The following is a 22,757-nucleotide window of genomic DNA, read 5'->3' on the forward strand; positions in this document are numbered from 1 at the left end:
AAAACGGAATAAAAATCAAATCGTATCCCGCACAAATTATCCCGCTGTTTTAAAAGACATTGAAAATAAAAACTTTTCCCTAATATACTCAATGAGTGATGTAAATGAGGCAACTGATACTTTGATTAATATTATTAAATCGGTAATCGACACAAATACGATTTCAACTATAATTCCATGTCGTCAAAGAATCATAAAACCATGGATTACAATAGGATTGTTGAGATGTATCCATAATAGAGACAACATGCACAAAACTTTAAAAAAACAACCCGATAATCTGGTACTTAAAATAACATATAAACGCTACCGCAATTTTTGTAACATCCTCCTCCGTAAGCTTAAATAAATGTAACTATGAGAAGTCAGAATTTGATAAAGCCCGTAATAACCCAAAAAAAACCTGGGAAGTTATTAAAAAAGTCACGGATACTTCACGTACCAGATCATCTCCTTCAGAATTATTAAATATATCTCATAATGCCAGCCTCTCAGTTAACGAGGTAAACAGATATTTCGCTAATATAGGAAAAGATTTAGCTGATAAGATAACCCCTAACCCTAACTATGTACCGCCAGCTGTAGGTAGCAACCCCGTTTCGCCATCTAACTCTCTTACCCTTCTTGAAGTGACTGCTGAAGACATTCGCGCTATCATCTTGAACTTGCGTAGCGATGCAGCCGCTGGATGGGATGGGATTTCCTCCAAATTTTTAAAGTCCGCAGAACACACCTTGACCCCAATAATAACATTTATCTGTAACTTAGCAATCAGGACGGGTAAATTTCCTAGAGCGCTAAAAAAGGCAATGGTTCTTCCTATACACAAGAGTGGAGACAGAATGTTGGTGAATAATTACAGACCTATATCTATATTGCCCTCACTTTCTAAAATCCTAGAAAGAGTGATCAATACTGCTCTAGTCAGTTTCCTTGAAAACAATTCCCTTCTGTCTAAAAATCAATTTGGTTTCAGAAAGAGTCTTTCGACGGAAGATGCAGTATTATCACTTACTGACTTTCTAGTTAATAAAATTGACGACAAGTATAAGTGTCTTGGTATCTTCCTTGACTTATCCAAGGCTTTCGACACGGTGTCAGTCCCACTATTGATAAAAAAACTAGAAAAGTTTGGTGTCAGGGGCATTGCCCTGGATCTTCTAATTGATTACCTAACCGATAGAACCCAATTTATAAAAATTGACTCTCATATCAGTGATACACTTTCAGTTAACTATGGCGTGCCCCAGGGTAGCATCCTGGGTCCAACCCTCTTCCTCATCTATGTTAATGAGCTCTGCAACATAACAGCAAATCAATCCAGCATCTTCGCCTATGCTGATGACACGGCAATTATCGCTTATGGACGGACCTGGGAGGAAACCATTGCAATTGCAGAAAGTGTTCTTTCTCTGGTTATGACGTGGCTCACAAATAACCTTTTGACTTTAAATATACTAAAAACTAAATATTTAACATTTGCGATTAGACCATGCGACCACCCTCAAGAATTAAGTATTCATGCTCACACATGTCAGAATCCGCCGGTGCAGTGCTCCTGTCTTGCCTTAAGTAGGGTCAAATCAATAAAATATTTGGGAGTCGTTCTAGATTGCTGTCTCAACTGGTATGAACATCTTAATTATCTAATGAACAGAACCAGGAAACTAATATTCATCTTTAAAAAACTCAGAAATTCTGCTGACAATGAAACTTTAAGAATGGCCTACACGGCACTCTGTGAGTCGATCCTTACTTACTGTATCCCTGCCTGGGGAGGTTCATCGAAGACTACTTTTATAGATCTGGAAAGGTCGCAGAGAGCAGTGCTCAAAGTTTTATTTCGAAAACCTTTCCGGTATCCTACAAAACAATTATACAGCGAACTCTCCCTTCTAACCGTTAGACAGCTATATATTCTTCGTGCTACTCTCCGTAGACATGCCTCTGCTCCAACGCGAACTAAGGACGCTGCTCGAAGAAGACCTAAACCTCCCTTCCACAACTTTGATGTGCGTACAACATTTGCTAAAAAACAATTCAGCTACCAAAGCTCTAAACTATATAACTATATTAATAACTCCCTCGATCTTATATCTTCCACTAAGTACAAATGTAAAAATAAATTAAAAATCTGGCTCTTAACCTTAGACTACGATAGCACTGAATCCATAATAAAATAACTTATATTTTGCCACTTTTCCGTAAATCAACTATATAATCATTTCATTCATTCTTTCGTAATCAAATCACAAACACAACATCTTATACAAATGTACACACACACAAAACACACACACACACACACACACACAAACACACACACACACCCACACTCAAACAGACACAAGCATTCAATCCAATCGAGATGTACAAATAGAAATACCTATGTTATTTGTATTAACTACTATAGTAATACTCTAGCTTTGTAAATTGTTAAACTTAAACTAAAATCTTTTACTTAATTAGATTTTAAAGATAAAAACCCTAAACAATGTTATTTTGATAAGTTACTAACTACTTTTGTGTACTATATCGGTGAGTGACCACTGATCCTCATCTTACAGGTTTTTACCTAGTTTGAGTATCAGGGGACATATTATTCATGCATATATATAGCTTACATCTATGCTTGTTAACTTTGTTTTTGTAATTAAGTTTAAGTTTGGCTATGAAATAAATTATTATTTATTTATTTATTTATTTATTTAAAGATAATTATAAAAAACTGTATAAAATATATAAAATTCTGCCAGTCACTGTTAAATTTAAATATCTATTAGCCATTCACAATTATAAAACCTGTAATAATTACCTTCATCCCATTACCCATAAACACGGCACAAGGTCTATATCTGAGGGTAAATTTGAGGTACCTAAAGTTAATAATTATTATGGTGATAGAACTCTAAAAAAAAGAATACCGTACCTACTTAATAGTTTACCTCAGGATATACGACAAGAGCCTATGTTATCTAAATTTAAAACTAAATTAAAAAAATATTTTTTGCTTAACTTACCTTGATACAAGTTCACCTCAGATTATAATTTTATTATTTGTTGTGATATTACCAATTATGTATAACAATACCTAAAACATAAAAAAGTATTTTGTTTAGTATAAGAGACTCCGATCCCACAGGCAAATTGTATACAAACAGTTTTGTGGGACTCATTGTAAAACTACAACTAATATGTAAGCTTAATAAATAAATAAAATAAACTAGCTAGTTTTTTAAATTTTAAAATCATAAATTTTTTACAAAAACTAAATAAACCTATAATATCTCAGAATGTCAAGACATTATAAGGTTCAATCGACTGAAAATACATTCCTTCATCACCCATTTAAAGGAATACATTTACTTACAAATCACCCTGTATGCATCTTCGATGATATTAAAAGAAAGTTTTCAGTTGATTCAGAAAAATCTAAATATCCCTATCCCTAGACGGTGTTGATGTGTGTATTTTCTTTAATTAGATCGGTTCGTTGTATCGATGTAGTTGAATTCTAAATCTAAATATAAAGTGGATGCCATCTCCTTATCGGGAGTGATCGCAATCGTCGCGGTGCTAGTGACGGATCGAGGTGCGTCCATTCGATTTATATTTAAAATCGATCGTCGCAGGGTCGCGGGCGAACATCGCCATGTAGGGCTCCGTCCCGCCGCCGCCACCCCTCCCCCCCTCTCCGCCCCCCGCGCCGCCCCTGCGCCCCGCCCCGCGCCCCGCGCACCCCACCCCGCCCCCCCGCACCAGGTATATACCGCACGCGCGCCCGCCAGCCGCACTCGCGCGCCGCGCTCTGTGAGTGTCCCCTTGTCCGCCGATCCACCTCGTTCTGCCGATCTAACTTCCGACTATCTATTACATTCTAAATCAGACCTTGCGATCACATTCTAAATTGAAGTGGAAGTTATCGATGGTGCGAGATCGATCGGGAAGATATTTATAACTGTGCACTTTCCCGTTGGAGAGCTCGCTAACGCCGCGTGTGTTGCAGGTACAGATCTCCCGTGAGCCCGCGCCCCTACAGCTGCCAGGATGTGTGACGAGGATGCGGGCGCGCTGGTGGTGGACAACGGGTCCGGAATGTGCAAGGCGGGCTTCGCCGGAGACGACGCGCCCCGCGCCGTGTTCCCCTCCATCGTGGGACGCCCCCGCCACCAGGGAGTGATGGTCGGTATGGGACAGAAGGACTCATACGTCGGTGATGAGGCCCAGAGCAAGAGAGGTATCCTCACCCTGAAGTACCCCATCGAGCACGGCATCATCACCAACTGGGACGACATGGAGAAGATCTGGCACCACACCTTCTACAATGAACTGCGAGTGGCGCCCGAGGAGCACCCCATCCTGCTGACCGAGGCGCCGCTCAACCCCAAGGCCAACCGCGAGAAGATGACCCAGATCATGTTCGAGACCTTCAACTGCCCCGCCATGTACGTGGCCATCCAGGCCGTGCTTTCCCTGTACGCCTCCGGTCGTACCACCGGTATCGTGCTGGACTCCGGAGACGGTGTGTCCCACACCGTGCCCATCTACGAAGGTTACGCCCTTCCCCACGCCATCCTCCGTCTGGACTTGGCCGGTCGCGACTTGACCGACTACCTCATGAAGATCCTGACGGAGCGCGGCTACTCGTTCACCACCACGGCCGAGCGCGAGATCGTGCGCGACATCAAGGAGAAGCTCTGCTACGTGGCGCTGGACTTCGAGCAGGAGATGCAGACGGCGGCCGCGTCCACGTCGCTGGAGAAGTCCTACGAGCTGCCGGACGGGCAGGTCATCACCATCGGCAACGAGCGCTTCCGCTGCCCCGAGGCGCTGTTCCAGCCCTCGTTCCTCGGCATGGAGTCGTGCGGCATCCACGAGACCGTGTACAACTCCATCATGAAGTGCGACGTGGACATCCGCAAGGACCTGTACGCCAACACCGTGCTGTCCGGCGGCACCACCATGTACCCCGGTATCGCCGACAGGATGCAGAAGGAGATCACCGCGCTGGCTCCCTCCACCATCAAGATCAAGATCATCGCTCCCCCCGAGAGGAAGTACTCCGTGTGGATCGGCGGGTCCATCCTGGCGTCGCTGTCCACCTTCCAGCAGATGTGGATCTCCAAGCAGGAGTACGACGAGTCCGGCCCCGGCATCGTGCACCGCAAGTGCTTCTAGCCGCCTCGCGCTCGCTCATCGCTCACCGCTCACCGCTCACCGCTCACCGTTCATTGCGTCGCCGGAGCCGCCACGCTTTCCCTCGCTTTCGCTTTTACACAAATTTTGTACTCGATGTTGTATTTATTTTACACTCGCTATCGGAGACTGCACGCTGTTGCGTTATCGTGTAAGTAAGTTTATGTGATTTAAATATAATTTTTGTTACCGAATCGCTTTGCTTTTATTTATTAATATCCTACGCTATATAAGGGCCCATAAGCAAAGATATCAAGATACCCACGTGTGGCATGTAGATACGCTGCGGCGGGGTGCGGAAGCGCGCTCCCTACAAGGCGCGGTGCATCGCTGCCGATACCGCCCGATACTCGCCACATCGATCTATTATCGGCTCCGACACTCGCATTGTTAACTCGCTCTTCTCAGTGCTAATTATATACATACCTGGGACAGTTGCTAATTATGTATGCACAATGCACATGTAGTGCAACAGATTCTCATGAGAACTTATAAAAGATGATGTTCATGAAATACTTACATAGTATACATACTGAAATAATTGAGAGTGGTAATGAGAAATACTTAATTAAAACCTTCATAAGATATTATTTTACCCAGTTAAACAAGCCAAACTGTAGGTAGACAGAGCAACAAATGGGAATGCGGTAACAGTAGAAATGACTCGATTAGATATCGATCGAGCGCATCGACGGCCGGTCCCGCCGCCGGAGTGACGTCACGCACGGCTCACGGCTCTAGTGACACGACATGTGCGTGACACACTGAGAGGAGCCAACAGATGAGATGTAATGTGACTCTTACTTTCTGCTAGTTAAATAAATATTGCGTCAGCTCTGCTGAATCTATCAGTAATAGGTAGGTATTGCTCAGTTTATCTCTTGAGTAAATGTAGCTCTAGCTAAAATTAATCAACTTTAACTAAGCAAATTACAGCGCCGCATTCCATGCCCACATTCTGCTGAGGTAATTTGATGTTCTCAGGTGAGTAACTGACAGTGAGCCGTCCAGTAGCGGCGGGTGTCTTCATCGCAGTCCAGTGTCTCCCCGCGCCCGCGAACGGTGCCTCCACTCACCACGAGATGCATGACAGCTAGTACACTACATTACTTTTTATAAGCTTATAAATTATTTTATTACTTCTTGCAAATGTCTTATTTTCAAGTTAAGTTATCTTTAAAATATACTTCTGACTTTTCTATTATCTTTGCCACCCCATCTATTCATCGCCTTGGAGGTCAGCTAGTCCAACCCACATTTTTTTTTGAGGCTTGGAATTATTGACCACTGCACTGTAGACTTTAATCGATTTTGAATCGTTTGGTATACTTACCTAACTCATTTTTCACAAATTTTGTGGATTAGACTAGTTGACCTCCAAGGCGACGCTATGTTCTTCATTAATGAAACCATCGACCTACAATGCTTTCGACGAACCGTGCTATCGGAGAATTAATTCGGAAACCGATTCGGAGCTCTATGCTTTCTGTATCCTTCAAAATCAAGATCAAAATACATAACATAATATATTATAATTATAGGTCAAATAATACTTCCAATTTTACATAACACCATTATATTTATATTGACAAACTTACAAAAACTATATACATTTATTGTACTCGTATTTACATTTTCTTATATTATTATGCATTGTATGTAGGTAACTGTGTAAACAGTGAAGGAAAACATTTTCAGTTAGTTTTACAAATAAAGAGTTCTTAATTTCTTAATACATTACCTACACTCATTCACAGCTATTACGGGGTACAAGTGAAGTTCGATGAAATCTCATATGTAGGAGCATAAAGTGTGCCACCGACAACCAGCTCGGTGTTGTTCTACTCGTATGGTGCCACCCATGTGAAGGTAGCATGACAATGCTGCTAATATTCTTTACTAAGTAGAAATAAATGCTAGCCTGCAGTAATGTTTTAATATTTTATTAGTCACCAAGTCGAAGGCAGGTTAATAAATAAATACTTAATATAAACTTACATTCACAGTTTTTTTTTTTAGTAAAGTACCTGTTGTTGTAATAAATTGGGTCATTAGGTATTTTAGTGTCGGATTTTTGTGGGTGGCACTTTTTCATTGCTCGTGAGTGTCATATTATTTTCATAATGGGTCATTGCATAGTAAAGGGGCATCGCACAGTAAGCTGAAAAGGTGACTTTTGAAAATTCACATAAAAACTGCTCTCCATAATATTAAAAGTGACCGTCAAACAATAAAAAAGTTTCTATCGAAAAGTGAATACTTGAATACTTCTATTAACACTATATTTTTATTTTAGGTTGAGTTGTTAATACTTAATATCAAAAATAAAATGATTATAAAAATAAATACTTCATATAAGTACAAATACTATAATAAGAAAATACTTTTTAATAGATTCGTACCCAACTTATGCCCACGGTTTCAAATTAATGAAATGGATCTCTGCGATTGCGTCAGTTGTCACTTTTTTTATTCAGGCTTATTTAAATTAATTAATTATTAGGCATTAATTAGACAGAGCTTAAAAACAATATAAGTTAAAAACTAACTGAAGCATTTTGGTTAGTAGCCGTTAGTTTGTAAGTCTAGCATGTATTTACCCGTTTTTTCCGGACAGTATTTTATTATTAATTAAAAGTTCAGTAGGTAGGTATGTACAGTACATTACTTAAGTATAACAATAATGATCTATTTAGGCTCTAGATGTATATAGTTATATATAACTGTTCACTGGAGTCTCTACTCAGCGGCGGCGTCGTTTAGTCCCGCGCCAGGGCCCCAGGCGCCAGCGGGGGCCGGCGGGGCCAGGCGGCGCGGCGCCCGGGGCACGGGCAGGCACCAACACACACACTTTTATTGTTCATCACCTATTAGCCCTAATTTAGTTTTTGTAAGAAACCCTTGCTACGATAACTAGCTAGGAGTTCAAGGCGATATTGGATTATGTAATGCAGACGGGTAAATAGAAGCACCGAGGCAGCAGCTGCTGCAGAAGATTTGTGTACTTATATAATTATTATCGTCTGTAAGTAAGTATAGTGTGTGTGTTCACAGCAGGCGCGCGCGCGGCTCGCGGTCGTCGCTGTCGCTGTCCACCAGGTCGAAGCGGATGTGCCGCGCGTCGGAGCGGCGCCGCGCCTCCGCCTCGTCCCCCGGGTCCCCCGCGCCCCCCGCACTCCCCGTGTCCCCAGCGCCCCCGGCCGCCGCCGCCGCCGCTAGTCACACCTTGTCCTCCGCGCCGCCGCCGCCCCCCGACCGCACGAACTGCGGACATAGACACATCGTGAGCAACACTCTAACTCGACCCTCATCATCAATCACCATCATTCCATAATATTCGACAGCTGGACATAGGTTTCTCCGATGGAGCACCAACAGCCAGTGCTCGCCCTCCCACACCCGCCCGCTACCGGCTTTTGCTCCTTAGAGCGTCGGTCCAGTGGGTTGGCGGGTGCCCAGTGCAAACGTTTGCCTCTTTGTCGTCTGCACTCAAGAAATCTCTTTTTTCTATACCTAACTATATTAATGTAAATCATCTACCTCAACGGCTGTTCATGATTTGATAGCGCATCGGTCATGGGTAAACGGTTGCGTAATATTTTGCTAAGCCACGAAACGAGATGTATTCCTCTGCTACGGGAACTAAGAAGTGTAAGATCTTGTGTGCAGGCCACCATGAGGTAAACGCTGTGCTATTAGCTAGCTGTTAAACGGTCATCGTACGGACCTCATATACACCAGGGTGTACGCTGTACACTGTTCAGAGGAGACAAAAGCAAAAGCGTTTTTGTTTATAAAAAAATCTGCAAGGAATTAAGAATGGTAAGGTGTAGACTCACGCTGACGGTGGTGTTGGTGGTGGAGTTGGCGCGCGGGCGGAAGGTGAGTGCGCGCCAGCGGCGGCGCAGCTGCGCCAGCACCTCGCCGTTGCAGAAGCAGTACAGCACGGCCACGCACAGCCCCTGCAGCGACGAGCTCAGCGCCGACACGTACTCGTACAGCAGCCAGTAGCGCGCGCCCCGCGGCGGCCGCACCGGCGTCAGCAGGTAGGTCAGCCCCAGCAGCGGCGCCAGCAGGCACGTGGCGCGCAGCGCGTGCAGCGCCGTGGCCGAGGGTGGGGCCCGCGCCGCCGCCGCGCCGCCGCGCAGCTTGGTGCACAGCACGCGCACGATGTTGCACAGGAAGCCCACGTTCAGCAGCACGGCGGCCACGGCGGGCACGGCCACCTCCAGCCGCGGCGCGCCGTCGTCCGCCCAGCACAGCGCCTCGCCCGCCGCCGCGCGCCGCCCCGCCAGCAGCGCCACGCACGGCGCCGGCAGCGCCCAGCCCAGCAGCAGCAGCGCGCGCAGCAGCCGCCGCTCCGCCACGAAGGCGTGCACCAGCACCGTGTGCAGGTACAGCCCCTCGCACAGCATCCACGTGTAGGTGGCCAGCATGCCGTACTGCAGCGCGGCGGCCAGCGCGCGGCACCAGGCGGGCGACGCGGCCAGCGTGGCCGGCGCGCGCACCACCAGCGCGTACCACATCAGCCACAGCACGTTGTTCAGCGCGAACGACGCGAACAGGTTCATATGCACCGTGATGCGCGCGCAGCGCAGGTTCCTGCAACAGAGCGGGGGTGAGCCGGGGTCGCGGGGGCAGGGGAGTGGTGCAGCCACGGACGGTACTCACTTGAAGTAGAGCAGGATGGCGAGCGACAGCAGCAGCGCCAGCAGCGACACGCTGTAGCCCGCCTCGTACACCGCGATGATCTCGCTGACATCCTGCAACACACGCACGGGTCAGTGTCCGCACACACACACACACACACACACACACACACTCACACACACACTCACGTCGTCCTCGTTGACGCAGGTGGTGTAGTTGCTCCACAGGCGGTTGTTGTCCGGCCGCCGCCACCACGAGCCGTCCTCCGTGCACAGCTTGTGCGCGAACCCTGACATATGCAACATTTATCATTTATTTGTAAATACATGATTAAAGCTGTAATATTATTATATTGGTAATGCTAGTATAAGGGGTGTCTCACGGTCGGCGCTGAAGCCGGGCACGAAGGTGGGGCAGCGCTGCAGCGCCGTGGTGTTGGCGCGCGTGTGCGGCCAGCACAGCCAGCGGTCCCACACGCCCTCGCAGTATAGACCTGCGATATCAGACACTAATTACAACACACAACAACAACACACGCACTCACGCCTTGTACTAATGTACTCCCTTGCGGGGTAGGCAGAGGTGCATTGCTGCACCCACTTTTCGCCAGAGTGTTATGTTAGTCCCAATGTTATAGGGGGCGGGCCTATTGCCATTTTACGGGCACATCCAAGACCTGAGAACAAATATTCGTGTTTAAACAAATATCTGCCCCAGCCGGGAATCGAACCCGGGACCTTCGGCTCAGTAGTCAGGGTCACTAACCACTACGCCATTCGGTCGTCTAATTACTAAACTAATTACTAACGTAATTATATCATACATAAGCTCTTTCAAAGGTCCTCGACAGAAGCATTCGATGCTCAACTGGGGGTCAAGGTAAATGACAAAGAGGATTCCAACAGTGCAGTAAACGCAAACTGGGGAAATAGTATTATAAGTCATGGCCATTGGCAAGGGGACATTTGCGTGGAATTGGTGAAAATGTTCTGTTGGATGAGTTGAGTGGTCTGGGTCAGGCAGGTCCTACCTGGCGGCGGCGCCGAGGCGTTGTTGGCGGCTAGGCAGGCGGCCCGCCCCCGCGCCTCCCGCGCCGCCTCCTCCTCCGCGTTCATGCCGCCCCCCGCGCCCCCACCCCGCACCCCCCGCGCCCTGCTGCTGGCTGTGGCTGCGCTACCACACCATGGGCTGGCACCACGTCTGAAATAATAGACAAATAGAAGTTCATTAACAGGTAATAAGTACATTAATTTCTAAATCTAAAATTTCTAACTCGAAGAAACGTAGTGGATGATGGAATTGCGAGAGATTGTGTACCGGATCGGTATGAGACGGGTCCCCTTGTGCCAAGATTGGTTTTGGGTCGCTCAGCCAGTGCAGTAAATTAGTACTTATAAACATCGCGTAGGGCTTATCAGTAAAAGTGTTTCTAAGCCTGCAGTGTGTCCGTAGTCCACCAGCTGGCCGCCCTCAGCAGCAGACGTCTGACTGACGCTGACGCCGGAGATTTATTAGTTATAACTGTAGTCGAGCGCAGCCGGCGGGATACATAAAGCAGGTAACGTAAACACGCGCGCGCGCATTAAACTACGCAGCGAGGTAACCATACAGTAAATAATACTACGTTTAGTTAGAGGTAACAGGTGGCAGCTACCATCTTGCTCTTGCGACGGACACCCCGTTACCAACTCGCGGTGCGGCCGATCAATAACCGAACATAATCTTACATACTTACTACATCTACTCTTCTTACTTTTAGCTCCATATCTGAATCCATTTTTTTTTCCATATTATTTTAAAGTTTGTGGTCATACTATCCTAAGAATGTGATATAATTGACTACATTAATTACGCATTTGGTTTCATACAATGCATAATGTAAGACAGCGAAATTAGTGGAACAATTAAAACGAGCTTTAATTTACTGTTATTAAGCGTGACATGTCCAATCTCACATCAGCCAACAATGCCGGTGTTGAATGAGCTGCGGACGAGTTGTGGGACGTCTTGAATGTCCGTGAGTTACTGCAGCGGGAGCGACAGCACGGAGTGAGCGATGGCCGCTGTCTGCTCTGGCTCAAGACATACTGCCAACCTCCTTCTGACGGTGTATTGTATACAGAGTTTAGGAAAACTAATCTTCTTAATTAAAATTACTGATTACCTACAACCTACATCTGATCTGAGCAAGTCGTCAAATGTAACAAATACCCACAAAAGAATCTTACTATTCATTATTCAGGTATAGGTACTGTCTTCACTTACATTTCGCGTTATAGTGTTAGTAAATTGATTAAGGCCTATTTATGTAGGCACACGGTTCTTGGTTCTTGCCTCTTGTATGAAATTTAGTGATAGAGTGCCAAACGACCATTTGTTACTAGGTGTACGAAAGGCGCCTCCTCGAATGTCGTATTTATTTTTTTGATTTACTACTAAGGAACGTAGTTTGTAGTCGCTTGCCGGTCCGCTACAATCTGCTGTTCCATTTAAATGCTAATTCTCGCTCGGATCCGCCGCGCCGTCCAGCATCGACTCCTCATACTTTATTCAAACATTCTCTCAGCTCTCAACACTGTATCATTATTCATATCTGAGACTTCCCAAATATTCAACTCGAAAGGAACAGACGATGACTATGTGGTAACATAAAGCTAATCAATGCGCCAGTATTTAATATTGAACAGATAAGAAAATCATTCATTAATTCATTATGCATTACCAAAATTTCGAGGTGTACCTCAAAGATAGTACGAGAGTCTACCGTCTGTTCATTTCACATGGAGAGCATGGCAAGGATAACTTCTTTCTGCCTTTCCCGCTGACAAAAATCACGGTCAAATGCTCATTATCGCTCATTAGCGACATCCTACATAGAGGACCACCGTTCTCCGATTCTTTAGAAAAATATTATAACGAAAAGATAGGGTTGATGGGTTGATAAATAAATGCGGTATTGAAGGTGCTAGAGCAGTAGATTGTATTTTACAGCTTGAGCGACGCTCCGTTAATGGGCATTGTCATTAGGTGTTATAGTAAAGTGATGACTGCATAATTCATTACATTTCTACCAGGTGTATAGGTATTTAGGTAGGTACAAGGTGGTTATTTGAATCTTAAATTATCGGCTACGTCAGCACCATTATGAGGCAGACAGAGTTGCAGACAGTATGGTAAATACTTATTGAAAACTTTAATAATTTACTTACGATTTTTAAAAGGTATTCTCAAGATAAATGGCCGCGGTTTAGAGGTGATAATTTAGGCAAAAGTGATAATTGGATGATGTTGGTCCACGACAGAGACGTGACTCCCCGCCCCCGCGTGCCCCCCGTGCCCCCGCGGCCGCGTGTCCCCGTGCCCCCGCTCGAGCGGCGTCACGGAGTTCCGAGACGAACAAATTTACAAATGTTAACTTATTTACTTAATATTTTTCGATAAGTGCAAAGTTTTAAATAAATACCAAAGTTTTCCGAGATTTGTTAAAATCAAAGTTAAGTTAAATGTAACCGGAGATGATGATAGATTCTTTGTTTATATTTGGAACACGAATACATAAGTATTACTCACCTATTTACATAAAATAAGTTTTAAACTTAATTTGTCTGTCGTATGCCTATTTATCTACGGGTAGCAATAAAACGAGTGACTGTAAATTACAGTTCTAAGTGTCAAAAATTAATTAATTTGGGTTATAGAATTACTAAGTGAGCGACTGACTGCGAGTGACGAGAAATCAACAGGACAGCAACTTACAAACATTAATTTGAGTTACTTAAAATACAAAATGAGCAGCTTCATATTATTTGAGCGACTTAATATTTATTTGAGTGTCAACGTTACGTCCTGCATTTTTTTCAATATTTGGCAAATGTATTTTTTATACTGAGCGGCATTTTATCTTAAATGAAGTGTTTCGAATACAATAACCACTTTGAAAAACACACTAATGAGCAGAGTATAATGAGCTCACATTTAAAAAATAAAAATAATATGAAATAACTATTTGAAGAAACACTATTCTATTAGTTGAGAAATTTTATTATTGAAATATAAGGGTAATTAAATAAAACAATGTACTCCATAAAAATAAAGTAATATGCATGCATTTATTTCAATCAAATGAACAAAAATTAAAATAAGACGCTTCAGTCAACTAAAAAAAAAACTTCTTATAAATACTAAGAATATTGATAGGTATGAGGAGCCCTACTACTCATCGACACTGGTAAATAAGTGTGGGCTTGGACTTATTGGGCCGGCCTCGTTTTCTTTTTTGTCCAATGGGTATCATTTTTGCTTCCAGTGGTGGTGTTGTTAGTTTGAGCCGAATTGCTAGCCCCAAAACGTGATTGCATACATATCTATTGAAAAATTCGGGACAGTCGCACGATCCTTTTTGCCAGTGCATTTAAAAATCTGTAGTTTTCATTAAAAAGCGTATCAAAATAAAAAACATAAGCCCTCAAATAGAATATCAGTAACCAATAATCATTAATAAAGCAGCATACAAAACTTTGCTCAAAGTGAACTTTTTAGTAGTTCGCTAAGTACCTATAACCTCACTTAGAAAAATCGAATATATCTTAATATTGAAGTTGCCCTCTCTGTATTTCCAGTCGCTCACTTAGTAATTAAGTCGCTCGGATATTTTTTTTATATCTGAAATGGATTTGTCACAGTCCACTTTTTGTAAGCTCGTACTGGATTTTATTATAAAACAATATTCGTCGTCAGTTTAGTTAATTTTTCGCTTACTCAAATTCATACCGCTCAAGTTATTAAAACTGTGAGACTTCTAAAACCCACGACTCTTGTGTCTTCGTAGCCTGTTGATGACATACACTAGGGCTGGGCCAGTGTGGGTTGCCGTCCCGGAGCTGGTGGAATATTCCATGAGCGCCCTCGGAGCCCCTGCAGTGGGCCGCGACCCCGGCTCTAGGCTATTACAATGTGTACCTTAGTATTTATCTGTCGGTTTTGTCATAGTTATAAAAACGTGGATAATACGACAAGCGTTTTTGAGAGGCATTGCTTCAACCTCATTCCAAACTATAACTACGTACTAAAGCATAAAAGTGTGTGTATTATTAGATTGACAAGTACCCGTCCAGCAATATTAGTTGTCTCTCTCGTGACACGGTAAGTACACGACTATACGGCATATTGCAACGCGATGGAGGGCAGTAAAGCGGACAGTAAAGTGGGCAGTAAAGGGGGCAGTAACGGCGGCAGATTGCGCGGTGGCGCGGCGACATGAAACTAGATTAACGGCTACTTTCAGGACGCACCAGTTTATAGCGATTGGAATTTTCAAGATTAATAATGGCTTCAGCGCGTCCATCGGCGCGCGGGGCAGGAGGCCGCCACGGACCGAGAATTTTTTCTCAAAAGTCTTTAATTAATATAAATTTATACGTTTTTCACTGCAATTGAATCTCGCTTCTTGAGATTTTTACAGCTGATCGTTACATTTGATCTATGTGATGGCTTGACAAACTGACATCGGCATGCTACAATAATGAAAGAAGGGAGTTTATAGAAACATAATAACAGTACTATAGGATGTGAAACGGATATAATGTGGATCAGACCTGGCATGATATTGTTGATGACTTGATGACGAAAACAGCTGAATGAGTTTCATGAATCATACCGCATGCGTTGTGACACATCAGACATCGACAGCTAATCACAATACCTTATTAGGAGAGAGCTACTGAACAAGTTCGCTCTACAAATCTTGGCTACTCTCAGTTTTGGCTCATAATTGAAATTGAAATATTAATTAGCGTTTAAAATTAGGCGGCGAGCCAAGTGGTCGCTCCCGCAACTATGTGCCTGCTGAGTTACAGTTATAGTGGCACCACTAGTACCACTACGTCATCTATACGTGACACTGCAATGCGCGGAATGGGCCGCGTGACGCGCGCTGCGCCGGCGCCGCCACAAGCGTCGTATTTCTTATAATGAAATTCACGTTAATCATATTCAATCGTAGTCAATCATTTGTCTTACTGACTCTAGCCCCTCCAGATTGATTACAGATTTGGTGGATGTTGTATTTCGGTTTAATACTTATTATTCTGTGGCATTTATGAGGATCTACTCTACTAGCTGAATGCTGACTTTCTGCAAAATATCTACTAATACAAAATTTGATACAAATTATCGCACTATGCCAACTTTTTCAAAATTAAGTAAGTACATACAGATCTCTACATGCTTTTTACAAAATTTCATTCAACTTATCGTACTATTACTCATAATCCCGCTTTCCTACACAGCCCTATTTTCATGAAGGATCGTTTTTATGGGTGAGTATTGATGATTTCTAGACATAACGCAGCAGCATTGCTTGTCATGAAGGCACCAGGTGTTGAGGAAGAGTGCAGTCAGCCCTAGTAGCTTGTCGGAATTGGCAAGTAGGTGCTGCCCACAGACTGTAGAGTTTGCGATTACATTTCTAGCTATAAGAAGTCCAACTCCATACAAACATCGAGCGGTCGCTGCGCCGCCGCGCAGAACCAATAACCGTGAAATTAGAGCTCTTTATCAATTTGTACCACTGTTGACTGTACGCACACGTAATCTGTGATATATAAGGTAATTTCGTGATATACAAAACTTACTTGTTCCCAATTAGTACTTATTGGATATTTTGTTTATATACAATTTGGACTTTTATGTAGGTACATAGAAGGAGTATACTCATATCATCATTATCATCTTATTATATCGTATACGATTTCAGAGTAGGTTCCGCAGTGCAAATGATACAAAATGTCACATGTCGTATTCATTGACCTACTTTCAGAAAGTTCACAAAAAATTCCAACGTCGTCATAATTTTGTTCATTACTTAACTAATTATAATCATGGTTACTTAAAATTTAATTGAAATCATAAGGAAAGAAAGTACCTTACTGGACGTTTTTCGTTAATTAACGTCAAGCGCGTCGCCGTCACCGTCAGCGACAGACAGCGACAGCTTCCCCGGGCTACACGTGGATTTACGGCTACTAGAACCTTTCCATTTAAAAATAATTTAAGATGTTTAGTCTTTTTTAGCACACACTATTGATGATGCCACTATGATTCTGGTTACCCGACAAAATTTGAACCTAAAATCTGGCTACAGATTCATCCATCATGTGGAATGAAAATGTACATGAGTGTGCAAAAAGGTTTCCGCAACAGCAATAAATAATACGCAGCTGTCGCGCGCGCCGAGTCTCCGCGCAACAAGCACGGGGTGATGAGGAATTAAAACAGGCTCAACTTTTTAATTTAAGCTGCATCTAGAGTTCTGCTGATCATTAATGCACTCGAAATGAACTCAAAATTCGTGTTAAAAAGTGGCTTAGTGCACTAAATTATGATGACACAGAGGCTCTACTACTCATCACAAGTTGACCATAGGTCGCTTGATAGATTGATAGATGATGGACAAAGCTGGTTAAATATAATATATGCATATATATTTATTTATTTATTTATATCCCTCCTCCTCCCCCTCCCTGTAATACTTTATGTTTAATAATATATTTATAACCACAAATATAAAGCAATTAGGTTTTTGCTCTTAACTCTAAATTTAACAGAATCTTTTATTTTATTTTTTATTGTGTTTAAGAATAGCTCATAATAATTATTTTTTACTTTGTTTAATTATTTTTTTTTGTATCACAAACTGTCAAATCTGTAATAGTTAAATTGAACCGGGAGCCCGCGTTACAGGTTTTTCCTAGTGCAGGTCCCACTGTGTATTGTCTTTTGTGAATACTTTTTTGGCTAAATAAAGAATTTATTTATAAATTTATTTTATTAATAAGGTAGTGAGGTAGTGTCGCGGTCGCAGTACACATTCGCTGGCATCTATTCTGCTCTTGAAGTTTCAGCCAGAATTTTTAGCATATACCTAATATCTATGTTACTGGACAGTGCCCCCACTCTTCCGCACAGGACAAGATGAAGCGGCGACTCATGTAGCGCACACAATGTGCGTCCCAGACGTGCTTGTTAGCGCTGCATTACGTACTTATGTCTCAAAGGAAACGAGCTACGCGAAACTCCATCAAGAAATAAATATTCAGATGGATGACGGCAAACATCTTTCTACGATTTTCTGTTACAAGTAGGTATTTATATTTTTACAGCCGGAGAAAATAATAAAACTGGAAATTAAAATACAAAGTATACAGATCCGCTTGTTTATTCGAGCACGATGAAGTCATCAGCACCTCGAGCTACGCATTCATTAACAGAACTGTAAGTCACAGTCTGCGAGTGGCGCGACGGCTATTTATAGTGAGAGGTGAGTAGACCCAGGAGCTGGTGCATGGTGATGGAGCCCTGAGGCCCCGCGGGGGTGGCGGACCACTGCTGGCTACAGCTTAGTTAGGACTCTGCTACAGCCTACAGTCGCGGCCCCCGACTGCTGCCGTCACTACACTAAGCTGCCAATACTATAGCAACCAAGGTTGCAACCACCGATAATGAAGAGCCACGAGGGCTAAAAATTTAGTTGCTTGTGATGAGTCAGGTGCACACAGAGAATAGAATAGAATAGAATATGCTTGTGATGTTCAATTAAGTACAAATAAATATCTCCCTCTCTGAAATTATGGCGGTCCCTTATATCGGCATCGGGCCATCACTGCTCCAATATGTGTGTGCAGCCGGACTGTGCTAGCCGCATAAAAGTGGAAGGTTTGATGTGAGTGTAACAAAATAATATACGAGCAAAATACAGTACGAGCCTCACCTTTCGCGCGCGTTAGCTAAGCGTGTGGTCCCGAGCGTGCGGTCCCGAGCGAGCGGTCCCGAGCCTGCGGTCCCGAGGAGCGGTCAGGAGCTGTCAAGAGCCACCGGGCGAGGCGTGGGATAGTCGAGCCGCTTCCTGAAACAAATCAATTCACTGTAAAATCGTTTCCGAAGATAAAAAGTGTATTGTAACGAGTAGATACGGGAGTAAAAATCAATTTTAATCAAATTTCAACGTGGATAGTCGTTCTCTTGGTGACCCGAAACTCCCAACCGCAGCGTGCCTGGGTGTGCTACTCTTTTTACCATTTGTAAAGCTACATACGAGCTATATAATAATATTATTATTTACCTCTCTGTTACAAAGTAAATGTTGTAATAAGCGATTTCCTGACAGTTGCGAATAATAATACTGTAGTTGTTAAGGCCGTAAGGTTGAATTTTGCGTGGAGGATCTTTTGATTGAAAGACGTGCGAACCTTGTAATGATTTTATTTAGACTAAAAATTGCTTTTACCCTATTCGATATTTTAGTGGACTGTAATAGTAATGTATAGCTAGGTACCTATATGAGGTTTTGCGTTTGGACATTCCGCCCACCAAAGGACGCAGTTCTTTAAACAATTTAAATACAAAAATCGCTAAGTAAACACAAAATATGCAACGAAATATGAAATATTTAAGTACAATATAAGATACCTAACTCAAGGAATAATAACACAATGTGTCTTATGACTTAATTATTAAGCAAGTATGGTGTATGTATTTTAAAATAACAGATGTACTTATACATAGGCACTCAATTTAAAGAACTAGTAACTGACATTCTTATGTAAATACATGGCTAAGTTTAAATATGAATTTCTTATTTAACCGCCCACCATACTATATACTAACACAAAAATAACAATTGATATTTATCTTTAACAATAACAACTCAGGTTTATGAACTTATGAGTCTTATTATGACACAGTATGTAACTAAGATTAATCTTATTTTGTAGGTATACACATTAGTTAATGTAGCATATAAGCAACAGGTAAGTATTACTCATCTAAGGTAAGTATGAAGGTAAGTACCTACATTAATTATTTTAGTTTATAAGTTCAAAGGTAAGTATTATAATCTAGTTTATAAGTAGCTATAGGAACGTAGAATACATAATACTTAGGTAGGTAAAGATAGTTTAAGTAAGTAGTTATTTTTATAACTTTATCATTTAAATTTACTCGGATAACTAATTATAGTAATTAGGTGCTAAATTTATTTACAGGTAATACACATATTTTTCTCACAGGTCGTTTAAAGATGCCGTTTTTACACTTGACGGATACAACGCGTGTAATATTATCAGGACCGACATGTTTTTGTACAATTTTGCCTAAAATCCACTTGCTAGGTGGAATATTGTCTTCCTTTAATATAACTACATCATCGATTTCTGGCTCAGCATTCTTTGTGTTCCACTTATATCTTTGATTTAACGTTACCAAATATTCTTTATACCACCTGTTCCAGAAATCGGTGACCATTTTTTGAACTAATCTCCATCTTTCTAGGTGATTTGAATTACATAGTGTATAGTTCTCATCGCTCAAATTTAATAAAGGTTCACCTATCAGAAAGTGGCCCGGTGTCAAGGGGAGGGGGTCATTCGGGTTGTCACTCAGCACAGTTATTGGCCGCGAATTTAAACAAGCCTCCACTTGGGTTAAAACGGTAGCTAGTTCCTCGTACGTAAGTGTAGTTTCTGAGATTACCTTTTTTAGATGTGTCTTGGTACTGCGCACTCCACTTTCCCAAATTCCGCCAAAGTTCGGGGCCCGGGGGGGGATGAAATGCCATGTGGTGCGTTCTAAACTTAGTAACTCTGCTAACTCACCTGGAAATGTAGATTTGGCGCTGTTGAACATCTCTCTCAACTGCTTGTCTGCGCCGATAAAGTTGGTGCCATTGTCGCTATAGAGGTCATAACAATGGCCTCTTCTTCCAGTGAATCGCCTAAATGCTGCGATAAAGCCCTTTGAAGTCAGGTCCGTGACAGCTTCAAGGTGGATGGCGCGGGTCACCATACACACAAATAAACATATGTATCCCTTGTAGGATTTCGAACCTCTACCGGGTGAAAACCTAATGTTGATGGGTCCTGCGTAATCGACACCTGCTGACTTGAAGGGTCTGTTGGGTTTCAGTCTCACTTCTGGCAACTGTCCCATCATTTGAGTTGTATTCTTGACAGAATATCGGATGCACGTTACACACTCTCGATAACTCTTCTTGCATAGGTCCCTCGCTCGCATAATCCAGAATTTAGACCTCAAATAATTCAGCATTAGTTGGGGTCCTCCGTGCATTGTCTTCTGGTGGGCATCTACAATAATTAGTCTGCTAAGATGACTCGTAGCAGGTAATATTATAGGATGCTGTGTGTCATAGTCCGTATGCGATTGTTGGATACGACCGCCGACTCTTAATATGCCACTTTCATCAAGAAGGGGGCAAAGATTACGGAGTTTACTCTTTTTGGGGACACTTCCTTCAGACTTTAACTGCTTTATCTCGTCTTTGAATTCTATCTCTTGTGCTTGTTTTATACAACTTTCTAACGTTTGTTTTATTTCTTCTGCTGTTATAAATTGTGTATGTTTCTCGCGTTTCTCTTTAGCTTCTTTTAAGTTCAGCCATCTTCTGAAATAAGAAATAACTCTCAACATTCTCTGTAAGTTAGAAAATTTTGTCCAAATTAGCTCATCTTCTGTGTTTATCAAAGCGGTTAAAGTCTTAACTTTCTCTTCTTCTTGAGTATCTTCAATGTCTGGTGTGCTGACATTGATGTCGTTTTCAGATAGCCAAGCGGGACCGCTCCACCATAATGACTGACTCGATAATTGTGAAGCTGGTAATCCTCTTGAGGCATAGTCTGCTGGGTTCATGTCTGTAGCAACATGGCCCCACTGCTCGTAGTCTAATATGTTGAGTATAGTGGACACTCGGTTGCTCACGAATGTGCTCCATCTACTTGCTCCACCTTTCAACCATGCCAAGACGATGGTTAAGTCTGTCCACGCGTGCAGATTTTCCTTATTGATGTTCAATACCTGCGATACTTCTGAGATTAGTGCAGCTGCCATAGCTGCGCCGCATAACTCTAGTCGAGGAATAGAAATTTGCTTTTCCACAGGCGCAACTTTGGTTTTGGCAGTAATGAGGCTCACATAAACGTTTTCGTTTTCAACGACTCGGATATAACTGCTGCTCCATAAGCTACCTGGGAAGCGTCTGCGAACACATGTAACTCCGTCTTCGACGTAGTGGAGTTGTGTGACCACCTTGGTATCGTGATGTGTTTAATGTTTTTCAAATCTTATCTGTAAGTTAACCACTCTTCAAGTAGCTCACCTTCTACAGAATCATCCCAGTCTAGGCCTGTCTTCCATAACTTCTGTATGATCATTTTCGCCACAACGACGACAGGCGCAATCCATCCTTCAGGGTCGTACAGTTGGGCTACCTCAGAAAGAATATGACGTTTGGTAATCGGATGTCTCGGCTCTAACATATTCAATGTGTATTCAAAACTATCTGTATCCCGATTCCAACACACTCCTAGTATTTTCACCAAACTGTTGACCTTGAGGGGAACTTCTTGATCAGCTCGCTTGTTCTCACTTATGTATTTCATCACGTTCTCATTGTTGCTACTCCATTTTTGAAGGTCGAACCCACCTGCTCTCATTAAGTTATTCATCTCATTGTAGATTGTTAGTGCTTCTTCTTCAGTGTCGCATCCTGTCAAAAGGTCATCGATGTAGAAATCCGTCTTCGTTATCTCTGCAGCGAGTGGATATTTATGTTTCTCGTCATCTGCTAGTCTTTGTAGAGATTTCACAGCAAGATAAGGTGCACAAGCAGTCCCGAATGTTAGCCTCAAAAGTCTGTAGTGTTCAATCGGCTTATCTGGTGCATCTCTCCACAATATTCTCTGAAAGTGAGTATCTTCATCAGCTACGCGTACCATTCGATACATTTTGACAATATCTGCAGTTATACAGATTCTGTGTGTTCTCCACCGCATCAAGATGTGTCGTAAGTCTTGTTGTAATTTAGGACCTACTAGGAGATCATCATTGAGCGATTTGTTTTT

General features: G+C 42.7%; 2 protein-coding genes across 2 annotated transcripts; one reads left to right on the forward strand and one right to left on the reverse strand.

Annotated features, from left to right (window-relative positions):
• Positions 1-4,006: 4,006 nt before the first annotated feature.
• On the forward strand, positions 4,007-5,390 carry LOC105394700 (actin, muscle-type A2). The gene has a single exon (XM_038115175.2). It carries the CDS (start codon positions 4,048-4,050, stop codon positions 5,176-5,178), a length of 1,131 nt encoding a protein of 376 aa, XP_037971103.1. The 5' UTR covers positions 4,007-4,047; the 3' UTR covers positions 5,179-5,390.
• Positions 5,391-8,220: 2,830 nt separating this feature from the next.
• LOC119693024 (calcitonin gene-related peptide type 1 receptor) lies at positions 8,221-10,997 on the reverse strand. Its single transcript, XM_038115054.2, has 6 exons — positions 10,877-10,997; positions 10,229-10,339; positions 10,035-10,135; positions 9,868-9,959; positions 9,036-9,798; positions 8,221-8,460 (listed from the first exon to the last, which is right to left on the reverse strand). Exons 1-6 carry the CDS (start codon positions 10,959-10,961, stop codon positions 8,416-8,418), a joined length of 1,197 nt encoding a protein of 398 aa, XP_037970982.2. The 5' UTR covers positions 10,962-10,997; the 3' UTR covers positions 8,221-8,415.
• Between the last annotated feature and the right edge of the window lie 11,760 nt (positions 10,998-22,757).

Source organism: Plutella xylostella, chromosome 8 (genome assembly GCF_932276165.1).
Source record: "Plutella xylostella chromosome 8, ilPluXylo3.1, whole genome shotgun sequence".
NCBI lineage: Eukaryota > Metazoa > Arthropoda > Insecta > Lepidoptera > Plutellidae > Plutella > Plutella xylostella.